The following is a 13,573-nucleotide window of genomic DNA, read 5'->3' as shown; positions in this document are numbered from 1 at the left end:
TGACAAACATTATTCTCCGCACGGATTCATCGGCCATCAAGCCAAAGACATGTCAAAACCAGCCTAGCTGAACATGCCGGTTTTTGTTTCCCTTTCTACTCTAGTTAGGCGCAGCCCCTAAGGCTTCCAAAACAGATCTTTTCAAGCTAGTGGAAACTTTGGATAGTTCAGTTGATTGCCAAAAGCTACTGGACTACTGGAGCGAGTAAACTAATATTACAATCATGATTAGAAGCTTGATTAATTAAGAAAACAGAGGACTTGCTTGGTGGGGATCGGAAGGGATGGTGCTGGTATAGCATGATTAGAATCAGTGACGACCGCCAGGGTCTTGTTTGATTTCGTACCAGTTACCACGGTCACATAAAGTTCGAATACAAAGTAAAGAGACTTCAACAATCTTGAAAATGTTCGCGTCAACAACAAACACTGGATGGATACAGCCCTTACTCCAAGATAATATCTCAAGAGTCAAAACATCCAAATTATTACACCAAACATACAGTGGCATTGAAAAATGATTATATCTACCCCGATGACCCAGCTGCAACCACTGATTCCGCTTTACCAAGAGAAGAAGCTGCCATGCCTGACCATCCTACTGGGTACGTGGCACGGAAGCTGATATACACGACAGCGACCGTACCAATGGCCACCACCAGCATAACGAACAGGATGGCAGGTCTCTTCCCCCACTGTCCCATGATCCCGAGCGCAAACGGGTAGAGAAGCACAAGGATCCAGACGTTGAACACCATCCCAAGCACCGCGTGCTGCGCCTGCTCCGTGAGCAGCCCCCAGGTCGCCGCCTTGCCTACCGCCACGCCCACCGCCGCGACGTTCACGGCCAGAACGGCGACGGTCGGGACCAGCAGCGGCACCCACCTCACGACGTACAGGTCGGCGAACCTGTCGCCGGAGCAGGCTTCCGTCTGCTTGGACGTGAGCCTGAAGTGGATGCCCTTCCCCGTGACGAGCTTCAGCGCCATGTACAGCACCGCCGTCGGGTACACCCCCGTGGCGCCGATCATGTAGAACTGCTCGTTGCGGCACCAGTCCAGCAGCGTGATGCCCGCCCACCGCACCTCGAACATGCCGATCACGTGGATCATGGCGATGACCGCCACGAGGTACAGGATGTACGTGCCGAACGGCCTCTGGATGTAGTACTGCTCGGAGACGAGCCACATCAGCGGGAACAGGTTGTAGGCCAGGATGAAGACGGTGACGATCGGGTAGGTGGACATGTTGAGGTACGCCACGCGCTGCAGCGGGTGCATCCGGCCGCCGGCGAGGAACGCGTTGCTGTGGGAGAAGAACATCTCGAGGGAGCCACCCGACCAGCGGAGCACCTGCAGGAGGCGCTCCGTGAGGTTGATCGGAGCCGTGCCGCGGAACGCCGCCGGCTCGACGGAGCAGTATATGGAGCGCCAACCTTGCCGGTGCATGCGGAACCCGGTCACCACGTCCTCCGTCGCGATGTTGTACACCCACCCGGCGTCTCTCCCCCATTGAGTCACGTCTTCGTAAGCGCACGCCATCAGTGACGCCAGCTCGCTGGTGACTATCTCCTCATCGAGGAACACCGGCGTGATAGATCGTCGTTCTTGGTTCGCGCCGTCTAGTATTGTGTTTATGAACAATGTCGATCTACCATATTGTTTGCCCTTGTCGTCGTTCACCTTGCTCTCGTGTGCTCTCCACCGTGGTGGCTCCATGCCGTAGAGCGCGGCACGGCGGAACATGGTTCCGGTGCCGAGGTAGGAAGGCCCCTGCAGGCCGTTGAGGGAGAGCATGGTGCCGTCGAAGAAGACGCGGTTGTGGTTGGCGTACCGGTCCGTCGGGTCGACGTCGTCGAAGCGCTGCGGGAACTGGACGAACGCGGTGTTCTCGCCGTCGCGTGGGTCGAGCATGAAGCACATGCTGGCACGGAAAGCCTGCGAGTTGTTGATGTAGTGGTCGCAGTCGAAGTTGATGAGGAACGGCGCGTTGGAGAGCAGAGCGGATACCCGGAGCATCGCGTTCATGGCGCCGGCTTTCTTCTGGTGGTTATAGCCGGGGCGCTTCTCGCGAGATAGGTAGACGAGCATGGGGAGGCGCGTGTCAGTGTTGCTGAAGTCGAGTGGATTGTCAGTGCTTGCTGGTGACCCGAGCTGTGGTTTATAGCTCGGATGGTTTAGTACGACCTGTCAAAGAGCATGTTAATTAGTACACTAATTAGTATTAGCTCACAGTTTGTTAATTTGATGAATATTTTAAAGAAAATAAAGTCAGTGTGATGGAATGTTTACCTTAACAATTCCAGCGTGCTGTCCTTTTCTATGGTTCTCAGCCTGCTCGATCCATGTCCCAGGCCACTGCGTACCGTCAGCCATCCACGTCGCCTTCAACACACCATCTTCGTCCTTGGCATGCTTTCTGTTGTACGCTTCGGATCTCTGGTAGATGGTGCTGAAAAGAGAGTCTATCCTCACCTTGAACTCTTCATATTCTCTGCGCACGCGCCTGTGATCACTCGCGAACTCCTCCTGCATGCTCCCCGTGTACGGCTGCCTCTTCACTCCGAAGTAGCTCTCCGGCGCTCTCGGCTCCACGCCATGCTTCCGGCAGAAGGGAGCCCATAGCTTGGCGAAACTTGCAACTTCGAGCATGGCTTCGTAGTGGACCAGCGTGCCGCCGTCGTCCGAGAGGTAGCAGGCGTACTTCTCGACTGGGTAGTCGGTGGCGAGGATGGAGAGGACGGAGTTCACCGTGTACAGTATGGGTTCGTCTACCGGGTCCACGGTGGTGATGAAGACGTCGATGCCGGGGAGATTGGAGTTGGACTCGCCGGAGGTCGAGTACTCGTGCTGGTCTCTGATGGCGGCGAGGTCCGGGACACGCTTGATGGGGTTCAGCTTCGGCAGCTGGTTGAGGACCCATGAGAAGCCGAACCAGACGTCGCCGACCATGGACGTGGCCCAGAGCCACACGCCGTCGTGGTTTCGGTTCCGGATGCGCCATATGAAGAAAGCGATGATGGCGATCAGCCGCAGGAGAATCACAAACCTGACAGAAAACGGGCAAACGCATTAGTATATCGATCTTGCATACCGTGGGCAAATTCAGTCAGAGATCAACAAATTTCGGTTGCAGTCAGTTTTTATATATAATACCAAGTGATGAGTAGTGGCAATGTTTCTGTCGAGTTAGGATTATTCATTGATGCAAACCATTATTGCCACCTAGGGAGGACATTCTTGCATTGGATGGCCAAAATAACCTGTAAGGATGCAGGATGCTGCCCTTGACCTTCATGGTCCGGAACAGCAGGGGCTGGCTGGAGTTGCCTGCAGGCATGTCTCCCTCCTGGACGGCCACCCAGACATCATTGTCCTTGGCGGCGGCGGCGTTGATCCGCTTGGCCACTGGCGAGTCGTCAGCTGCCGAGCTGCTGCGTCTGCTCTCCTCGTCGGCGCCGTTGGTCGCGTCGACGTGGAGGCTGGCAATGGCATTGACCCGGCGAGTCACTGCCGCCTCGGCCATCATTTCGAACGGTGAGCCACACCTAGTTCGTGTTGTGTCGTTGGTGGTGCATGCGGCTTGCCGACAGGGGATTATATAGGGCGGGAAAGCAGAAAAGTTTGGAAGACGGAGAGGAGGGGACTGAATAGAGAGGGTCCGTCCGTTATTGAGCATAGGAAGGAGCATCAGTTCAGTTTTTTTAGTTCAGCACGGTCAAAATACAGCAACTGGGCCTGGGAAGCCGCCATTGCCGTATACTTTTGCATTCTTGGGATGAAGCTAGTGCACTACAGCACAGAATCAGGTTCTGACCGATCAAATTCAGGGGGCCAAAAGTTACCGTCTCGATAAACAAATGTTTCTTGGCTTGCATGTCTCAAGTTTCAAAAGGAATATGACATCTTTATGAAAACGTGCACGCTACCCTAGTGGTAACAACGATTTGTTTGTTCGATATATATGCCTCCGGCTCCACGTGAGAATGAGATCATCAGACTAACAACAGCTGGGCTGAAAGGCACGGCCGAACGCGGTGTCCGTGTTTCACTTGTGCAGGGATCAGCACGTTTGGTCAGTGGATGCTGTTGCTCTCTGGCTGCTGCTGCTCCTGACTTGCTGTGGGTCTGAGAACTCGAGAAGAGCACCGCTACCGAGACTTCGCCGTCAGGGGAAGTGGCGAATCAGTTTCGGAGGCGCCGTGTGTTTATCGGGAGTGGAGGACTGCCCAACTCTCGACAGCAAAGGTGAAATTGGCGGCCCAACCAGCGCCTACAGTCTCCATATAACACCAGCTCACCTCGCCCACTGATATTTCAGAGAACCTTTCTTTTTCTGGGGAGACTTTCTGAAGAATGATGCCCAAAATTTACAGTCAGGCACTCCCGTGGGTTAGAAAATCGTTGTACTTTCCGTTTGAAAATAAGGTACAGATTGCTATCACCGCGAGGAAAAATGCTACTGCAATTTGTGAAGTTTGACTAATCATGTTTCGCGGAAAATTTAAGTTAGTCTGACAATAGTTTGGAACAGCCGAACATGTTACAGATAGAGTGAGCCCCGGCACTTGAAGTATGGTGCTCCATCCATTTGTCCTATTTGCTTAAGTCAGATTTTTCTTTACTATTTTTGTGTTTACTAACATCTTGTCTGCTAGCGAAAAAACAATCTAGGATTCCATTTTTTGAACACAATATATATAGGGTTCCATTGTCCGGTCCCTTGTTGAATTGGACTGTACCGGACCAAAAACCAAGTAGTTTGAAGTGGAATAGCAAAATGTATCATCAAATGCGAGTAACGTATTTATATTTGAATTTGATACAATGGAACGTAATTGGTCTCCTACTTTACACAAGCTAAAAAAATGCAATGCTTTCTTTGACTAACACTGTCTATATTGGAATAATATTAGCAAGTAAGATATGAAGAGCCACATATATCACGCCAACAATTACAAAGACTGCTGGCAGTAGTACCAACAGGATGATCGGTCTCTTCGCCCACCGTCCCATTATCGCCAGTGCAAAGGGGGTAAAGGAGCACCATGATCCACACATTGAATAGAAGTCCGAGCGCAGCATGAATCTTCTTCGCCACTGTCCATACTCCCATGTACACCAAGGCCTTGCCCATGGCCAGTCCAACATTGGCAACCAAGACAAACACTGTGGGAATCAACATCGGCATCCATCGCATCTCATACAAATCGGCAAACTTGTCATTGGTATTGGCGGTTATTTGCTTGGAAGTGACCCTGAAGTGTATACCCTTCTTCGTGAGGAGTTTCTCTGCCATGTGCAATAGTGCTATTGGGTATGCACTTGTCGATCCAATCATGAAGAACTGCTCATTACGCCAATAGTCTAGCCATGTGACCCTAGCCCACTTTATCTTGAGCCAGCCAATCATGTGGATCATCAATATAATTATGAGAAGGTACACAACATACCTAGTGAAGGGCCTTTGGATGTGTATTTCATCGGGGACGAGCCACATTACTGGGCAGAGAGCATAGAGCAGGATGAAAAGTGATGTGACTGGGTAGACCGTCATGTTGAGGTAGGAGACACGTTGAAGAAGTTGCAGCCGCTGGCCACCGATGAGTGGGTTGTTGAGGGAGAAGAACATCTCTAGGGACCCACCAGACCAACGAACAATTTGGTGGAGGCGCTCTATTAGGTTGATTGGTGCTGTGCCACAGAATGCATCATGCTGCATTGTGCAATACATGGAACGCCACCCTTTCCCATGGATGCGAAATCCAGTCACTATATCTTCAGTTGCTATGTCATAGATGTAGCCAATACCCTTACCCCAGTCAGTTCCTTTATCATAAGAAGCTGCCACAATCATCTCCATATTGGTGATAGATGTGTCATCAATTGGTGTTGGTGTGCTTAGCCTTTTTTTTCTTCTATGGCTTTTGAGACCGAGTCTATTAAGAGTGTGGACTTGCCATACTTGCTAGATTCAGGTGTGATGTTGCCTTGTCTACAATGAGGTGGGTCAATGCCATAGAGCGCTATGCGACGGAACATGCATCCAGTGCCAAGGTAGGATGGTCCTTGCAAGCCATTTAGGGCAAGCATGGTTCCATCAAAGAATACTCGGTTGTGGTTGCCATACCGGTCTGTCGGGTCGACATTGTCGTAGGCGCAACCCAGCAGCAACAAAGTCAGATTTATTTTCATCGTCGGCTTGGGGACTATGGTGATGTCCACAGCTTGGATGATCCAACACAACCTGTTGAAGGAATTAAGGTGTCAGAGGCAACTTTATTGTAATGGAATCAGTATCTATAGAGTAGTAAGTAGGTTGGATAAGTATGCCTATTATATACTTTTTCGGAAATCAACAACATTTTACTGTGAACTTTAGTACCTTAACAATTCCAGCATGATGTCCTTTCTTATGGTTGTCTGTTGGATCCACCCATGTGCCTGGCCACTGCATCCCATTTGCCATCCATGTCGCTTGTGCATCTCCTTCTGAAGTTCTCATGCTGTTGTAAACATCCGAACACTTGCAAATGGTGTCCGAAAGATTACCCAAGCGCACCTTAAACTCATCATAGTCCATCCGCAACCTCTTATAATCATTCATAAACTCTTGTGGTGCTCTTCCACCATGTGGTTGCGCCTCCATCTCAAAATACCTTTCCGGTGCTCTTGGCTCAATGCAATGCTTGTGACAGAATGGAACCCACAACATTTCAAATTTTGCAACCTCAACTAATGCTTGATAAAGGATCAGTGACACTCTATCATCGGAGACGTAGCAGGCAAGTCTGTCGACTGGATAGTCGGTGGCGAGGATAGAGAGGATGGAATTCATAGTGTCGAGTATCGGCTCATCGACAGGGTCAGCGGTGGTGACAAAGACGTTGATGCCAGGGAGCTTAGAGGTGCCATCTGGAAGGTCATAGTGTCGCCTGAGGGCAGCAAGGTCAGGTATGCTCTTGACGGGGTTGAACTTGGGAAGCTGGTTCAGGAGCCATGAGAATCCGAACCAAGCGTCCCCGGCAACCGACATAGCCCAGAACCACATGACATTGGATCTGTTGTTCTGATGCGCCAGACGAAGAATAGGAGGACCGCGACTAGGCGTACGAAGATTAGTGCCCTGTAACAACAGAATGGTTGAGAATGATGTCGTCAATGCTGATGACTGGTGAAAGTATGTGTCATCGGGTATTCTTGTCTCTCGTTACTGAAATGCCAAATGATTCTGCATGTTCATGTTATTAATATCAACAGAAAGGAAACAACACTGGTGCTTGTGCCAGTTAATGACATTAGCATCCAAAGTAGTGCCTGGAACATGGGAGCCCCGCGTGAATAATGTGCAGGTCAACACATGATAAGTTAAAGAAACTTTGCAAATAATATCTTAGTGTGCTTGTAAGATCGATCCTGTAGCCATCATGGCAAAACGACTTGAGAGAAGAAAAAAAAGCTCCACGGTTCCGTAGTAAAAACATAGTACTGCACTCTGCTGTTGTGCTACTCTATACACTAGTACTGCTGTGTGTGCGTGTGTGTATGAAATAAATGAAATATATACATTTGTATGCATGTCATCTAGCTTCCAATAAAACATGCACGGTGTTCCTCACTCTCGTATGCATGCATATAAATGCTAACAAATAAAAGTTCAGTTTGGCTGCGCGCCGGGGTACCTGTAGGGGTGCAGGATTGCGCCCCCTGAGCTTGTACGTCCGGAACAGCAGCGGCCGGCCGTCCTCAGCGCCGCACTCGGTCACCGCCCGCCTCCCGCCTCGTCAGCGGCCACCCAGTACTTGCCCTCGGCGCCGCACTCCTTCGTCTTCGTGGCGCCGTTGCCATCGGCCGCTAGAAGTGGATCGGCGAGGCCGCCATCTTCCACAACGACAGCAGCGCCGGCGAAGTCATGGCTGCTGGTTGCCTAGGAACGGAGCCTAGCTGGCTAAGTGGCTACGCACGCACGCAGTGGCTCGCGGACTGCGGAGAGAGCGAGCGACTGCGCGAGCTGCAGCAGACGGCTGGCCGGAAGGACTGACGACGATGGAAGTTTACTACACTAGCTAGCTAGGTCGGCATGGCCAAATCATGTTGAAAAAAAGTGCGTCCAGATCTCTCTGCGGGATCACCGGATCGATCCATGTGCCTCCGGAGGCGGAACCCACGGCGTCGAGCTCGAGCGTCGTGTGGAGACGTGCAGTGTAGCAACCATGTTCTACTAGCTGGATTCTTTTGCGTTTGTGTCAGGTCAGGAGATCATTAATATAAGGCGAATAAGTCTGGTGCGTTGACTATATTATACCTGGGCTGATTAGTTAACGCCTGGTGCTAACAATAATGCAAATTGTGGACGAAAGGATCGATCACAACTGATGCCAGACATGGAGCTCTGCATTACGCCAGTCGGCACACGTCATGTACATATACATGTTCATAGTTGATCCGGTTTCTGGCCGAAAATAATTGAGAGTACTGGCCACTACCGTCATGAGACTGGTTTGTGAGAACTCGGCTTGAGAGTCGATTGCATTAAATTAAATCGTAACAAAGAAAACTGATGGCGCATTTTATATATAAAAAAAAGGAAAAACAGAAACTTTATAATTTTGCGTCGGGCCCAGTTCTATGTCATCGTCGTGTAACACATATCTAATGGTTTGTGTAAAGCAAGCCCACATATCTAATGCACGGCCCCAGTCCACGAAGCCGGTATCCTGCTCCAAAAGCGGGGAGCATCTGAATGCGGAACACGCACGCACGGCCGCGCAGGCGGTTCTGGGTTCTGGCGTTTGGTCTGAATCGTCTCTGGCAACGCCGCCGCTGCCGCTGTCTTCCATTTCCCTAGCCAGCTCGTGTCCCTCGACCTTCACCTTCCCCTGCTCACAAGTAAGCCTCCGTACCCTCTGCCTCTACTTTGACGAAATCAATTGTTTGGTTTGGGTGGGGTCCTGCTGTTCCGTGCTGTAACCTTCAAGCGTTCGATCAAATGCCCGTGAGAAACCGGTCGGACGTTTTCCCCACTAGAACGTTAGATTCAGAGGCCCTGTGGTTTGTTGCCTTAGATTTTTGCAATATTTGCATTGGTTTCTTGTCCTCTATTTTGGAGATCATTCTCTAGTTTGGTACAGAGCAATTCTAGATACCTGGTGCTTTATCCGTGTGTTCACTCTGCCTTGCTGTATGAGCCTAGAAGTCTGTGTGCCATGCATCCTTGGCATTACCTGGGATATACAGGGCTTACTTTAGGCAGGCTGTGAATAAAAGTGTGTTGTTAAAAGCTGAATACTAGGATAATAGTAGGGCTGAATTAGGACAAGTAAGATATTATGCATTTCCAATCGTATTAGAAGTCATTGGTGGTAGGGAAATTAAAGCCTAACATCAATAACCCTAACATCAATAGCGAAATTGTACTTTTATCCTAAGACATTGTTGCACAGCTGAAATAGGTTGTATGGGGCCAAAATCCAAGTGGACTGAATTTAGTTAGGATTATTCTGTATTATTACGATGTAAGAATACAACATTTATTTGATACAAAGGAACATAATTGGTTCCTTGGTAACTACACAAGAAATTACAATGTTTTCTATACCACCTAGAATGGAATTACACCAGCAAGTAAGATATGGACACCTACATACAACAGCGCAACAAGTGCAAAGACAACCGGCAGTAAGACTACAAGGATGATTGGCCTCTTCGCCCACCGCCCTATGATCGCTAGTGCAAATGGGTAGAGGAGAAACATGATCCATATGTTGAACAACAGACCCAATGCTGCATGCATCTTCTTTGCCGCTGTCCATGTTCCAATGTATACCACTGTTTTGCCCAGGGCTACACCAATGGCACCAACATTGCAGATCAGAACTGCCATTGTTGGGATGAGCATTGGCACCCATCTAAAATCATACAAGTCAGCAAACTTGTCATTGTCATCTGCGGCTGTTTGCTTGGAAGTGACCCTGAAGTGTATGCCCTTCTTTGTGAGGAGGTTCACTGCCATGTGCAGCACTGCCATTGGATATGCACTTGTTGAGCCGATCATAAAGAACTGCTCATTGCGCCAATAGTCCAGCCATGTGACCCCCGCCCACTTTATCTCAAGCCAGCCAATCATGTGAATCATCACTATGATTATGAGAAGGTACACGACATACCTAGTGAATGGTCTCTGGATGTATACTTCATCAGGGATAAGCCACATCACCGGGCTTAGAGCATAGATCAGGATGAAGACTGATGTGACTGGGTAGACTGTCATGTTGAGGTAGGAGACACGCTGAAGGGGTTGAATCCGGTGACCACCTATGAATGGGTTGTTGTGGGAGAAGAACATCTCTAAAGACCCACCAGACCATCGCACAATTTGATGGAGGCGTTCAGTTAGGTTGATTGGTGCAACGCCACAGAACGCGTCATGCTCCATTGTGCAATACATAGAGCGCCACCCCTGCCCGTGGATGCGAAATCCAGTTACTATATCTTCAGTGGCTATGTCATAGATGTACCCTACACCCTTGCCCCAGTCAGTACCTTTGTCATAAGAACATGTTACAACCCTCTCTAATTCAGCAAGGAATGTGTCATCAATTGGTGGTGGTGTGATTGACCTGTCATTTCTCAGGGCTTTTGACACTGAATCTAGGAAGATCGTGGAGTTACCAAACCTGCTAGCTTCGGCTGTGATGTTTTCTGCTCTGCAGTGGGGTGGATCAATACCATAGAGTGCTAAGCGACGGAACATGCAACCCGTGCCGAGGTATGAGGGTCCTTGCAAACCATTAAGGGCAAGCATGGTCCCATCGAAGAAGACACGGTTGTGGTTACCATAGCGGTCTGTGGGGTCAACATTGTCGAAGCGCTGTGGGAACTGAACAAATGCGGTGTTGTCACCATCCCGTTGATCTAGCATGAAGCAGACAGCCGAACCTAGGGCTTGAGAATTGTTGATGTAGTGGTCGCAGTCAAAGTTGATGATGAGTTGGGCATTAGAGAGGAGAGCAGAGGCCCGCAGCTGTGCATTCAGGGCACCTGCCTTCTTGTTGTGGTCATAACTTGGGTTCTTCTCACGAGAGACATAAACAAGCATTGGGAGGCGCTCATCAGTGGTGCCAATGTTGAGATTGCTTTCAGTAATGGGTTGTGAACCATGATGCTGTCCACGGCTTGGATGGTCCTGCACAACCTGTTAAACAAGGAACGAAACCATCAGTGGTGACATTGCTGTAACAAACAACAGAAAGATTAAAAATTTTCCCGGACTAAAGCTCTGCAAGAAGTGACTGTCTCATTTTCAGAATTTCAACAACCACTAATCTGAAATTTAGTACCTTGGCAATTGGAGCATGGTGTCCTTTTCTATGGTTTTCTGTTGGATCAATCCATGTGCCAGGCCATTGAACCCCATTTGCCATCCAAGTTGCCTTTTGATCTCCTTCTGCAGCTCTCATGCTATTATAAACATCAGATCTCTTGCGGATGGCATCAGGGAGGTTGTCCAAGCGCACCTTGAACTCATCATACTCCATTTGCACCCTCCTATAATCATTCAAGAACTCCTGCGTCACCCTTCCAGCCTGCGGTGGCGCCACATGCTCAAAATAGCTTTCTGGTGCCCTTGGCTCAATGGAGTACTTGCGGCAGAATGGAACCCACAGAGGTGCGAACTTTCCGACCTCGACCAATGCCTCATAGAGAATCAGTGCCCCGCTATCATCTGAGAGATAGCAGGCAAGCCTGTCGACTGGGTAGTCAACAGCGAGGATGGAGAGGACACAGTTCATGGTGTAGAGTATGGGCTCATCAATGGGGTCGGCAGTGGTGACGAAAACGTCAATACCGGGGAGCCTAGAGGTGCCTTCAGAGAAGTCAAAGTGCCGCTTGAGTGCGGCCAGGTCTGGGATGGTCTTGACGGGGTTGAACTTTGGGAGCTGGTTGAGGAGCCACGAGAAGCCGAACCAAACATCGCCAACTATGGACATTGTCCAAAACCACATGATGTCAGATTTGTTGTGGCTGATGCGCCATGCGAAGAAGACGAGGACAGCGATTAATCGGATGATGATCAGCAACCTGTAACATGAAAACATGTCGTCGGTTCTCAGGCCATAGAAATGCAAGCTTTGCTCTCGAAATGCAAGCTGTGCAATCGTGTGTGTGTGAGTATGTGACCAGAATAGGAAATAGCAATCCTCCTGCAAGATCCTTTCATCTATTTGGCAATCCATATTACTATATTATTAGTGCTTGGAAGATGATGAGCCCCCAGTGGAGTCTCAGGTCAACGGTTGTCCATTGAAGAAAATTTTGCTGGCAAATTTATTAAGCCAGTAAGATCTAAGCAGGCAAAGTCTAACAAGGAACTAGGAAATGCGCGTTTAGCAAAAATATACAGCCTGTGCCCTGTTTACATAGTGAACTGTAAATAATTAAGTGCATATTTGGACGGTATCTCTGTTCATGCCATGCACATTCAGTTTAGCTGAGCTGGCTTTACCTGTAGGGGTGCAGGAGGGCGCCTTTGACCTTATACTTCCGGAACAGCAGCGCGCGGCCCTCCTCACCGCCGGCCTCCTTCGCAGCTCGCCTCTCGGCCTTGTCAGCGGCCACCCAGTACTTGCCCTTGGCGCCGTAGGCAGCCTTCCTCGGGGCGGCACCGTGGCCGTTCGCGCTCACGAGAAGTGGGTCAGTGAGGCCACCATTGGTCGCATACACGGCACCGTCGGCTGCCGGCGCCGGCGAAGCCATGCCTTGCAGGTCCTAGCTAACTTCTACTTTTTTCCCTCTTTTGCCAAGGCCAGAGGAAGGTGGGGGCACTGACACTCTAGCCAGTGTGCAGTGGCACACGACGGGAGGAAGCCTAGAGCAGTGCTTATATAGGAGGAGGCACGACGGCCAGGCCGAAGCACGGGAGTGCCTGGGGCGTGCCGGGCAGGTTACAGCCTTACAGAGTTACAGGTTGTTCACACCTGCCTAGAAGTGCGTCCATCCAGATATGTGTGTAATCTGTAGCCAATGGATCGTTATCGATCCGGCAGTGTGTACAGACTAAACTACAAGCTCACGCTGAAAACGTGGACCATGGACAGTGAACAGTGAGCACAGGCACAGAGCCCCGTTCATGTGCCGCTGCGGGCTAGCTGACCGCAACGCAACGGCCAGAATTCACGGGAGTGCACAGCACGCATGTGGTGGTGCAGTGCGCTACGTACGGCAAGTAGAGCGAGCCTGGAGCTAGCGCTGTTATTCTTATTCATTTGCACCTGTGTCAGGCATGTTCGTCACCCATCCGCTGGTTCTGTAACTTCTACTAGGCAGTTGGGCTGGGAAAGTCAGCTTCCAGCGCTGTCACCTGCATCGGCGAAGGAGGATTGGAAGATGGAAACCAGATCAGTTTGTCTCTCCTTCCATTTTTTATCTGGAGGAACCACGCATGTGGGTCGCACAGTTGCAATGATCGGATCTGCCTTGGGCACGCAGCCAAGCATCAGCAGCGCATCGGGAACTAGATCTTGTCACTGCTATGGACATGGAACGGGAGCAAGAAAACAATATTCTTGGCGCAG

General features: G+C 50.1%; 2 protein-coding genes and 1 pseudogene across 2 annotated transcripts; all 3 read right to left on the bottom strand.

The window, feature by feature from the left end:
- Positions 1 to 409: 409 nt before the first annotated feature.
- Positions 410 to 3,556, bottom strand: LOC136546925 (putative mixed-linked glucan synthase 1). The gene is made up of 3 exons (XM_066538882.1): positions 3,263 to 3,556; positions 2,292 to 3,048; positions 410 to 2,186 (listed from the first exon to the last, which is right to left on the bottom strand). The coding sequence occupies exons 1-3, from the start codon at positions 3,526 to 3,528 to the stop codon at positions 528 to 530; spliced, it is 2,682 nt and encodes an 893-aa protein (XP_066394979.1). The 5' UTR covers positions 3,529 to 3,556; the 3' UTR covers positions 410 to 527.
- Positions 3,557 to 4,895: 1,339 nt separating this feature from the next.
- On the bottom strand, positions 4,896 to 8,491 carry LOC136544438 (probable mixed-linked glucan synthase 3; annotated as a pseudogene).
- Positions 8,492 to 9,418: 927 nt separating this feature from the next.
- LOC136546924 (probable mixed-linked glucan synthase 3) lies at positions 9,419 to 13,098 on the bottom strand. Its single transcript, XM_066538881.1, has 3 exons — positions 12,505 to 13,098; positions 11,339 to 12,080; positions 9,419 to 11,193 (listed from the first exon to the last, which is right to left on the bottom strand). Exons 1-3 carry the CDS (start codon positions 12,753 to 12,755, stop codon positions 9,601 to 9,603), a joined length of 2,586 nt encoding a protein of 861 aa, XP_066394978.1. The 5' UTR covers positions 12,756 to 13,098; the 3' UTR covers positions 9,419 to 9,600.
- Positions 13,099 to 13,573: the final 475 nt, after the last annotated feature.

Source organism: Miscanthus floridulus, chromosome 3 (assembly GCF_019320115.1).
Source record: "Miscanthus floridulus cultivar M001 chromosome 3, ASM1932011v1, whole genome shotgun sequence".
Classification (NCBI taxonomy): Eukaryota; Viridiplantae; Streptophyta; class Magnoliopsida; order Poales; family Poaceae; genus Miscanthus; species Miscanthus floridulus.
Note: the sequence above shows the minus strand (reverse complement) of the source record. Positions and strands in the feature narration are given on the sequence as shown.

Excerpts from the sequence above, each read along its gene's own strand:
- LOC136546924 (XM_066538881.1), bottom strand. The coding sequence starts at position 12,755 with ATGGCTTCGCCGGCGCCGGCAGCCGACGGTGCCGTGTATGCGACCAAT. Across the intron at positions 12,081-12,504 it reads GCCCTCCTGCACCCCTACAG|GTTGCTGATCATCATCCGAT; the intron begins GTAAAGCCAGCT and ends TTCATGTTACAG. Across the intron at positions 11,194-11,338 it reads ACCATGCTCCAATTGCCAAG|GTTGTGCAGGACCATCCAAG; the intron begins GTACTAAATTTC and ends CTTGTTTAACAG.
- LOC136546925 (XM_066538882.1), bottom strand. The coding sequence starts at position 3,528 with ATGATGGCCGAGGCGGCAGTGACTCGCCGGGTCAATGCCATTGCCAGC. Across the intron at positions 3,049-3,262 it reads AGCATCCTGCATCCTTACAG|GTTTGTGATTCTCCTGCGGC; the intron begins GTTATTTTGGCC and ends GTTTTCTGTCAG. Across the intron at positions 2,187-2,291 it reads AGCACGCTGGAATTGTTAAG|GTCGTACTAAACCATCCGAG; the intron begins GTAAACATTCCA and ends GCTCTTTGACAG.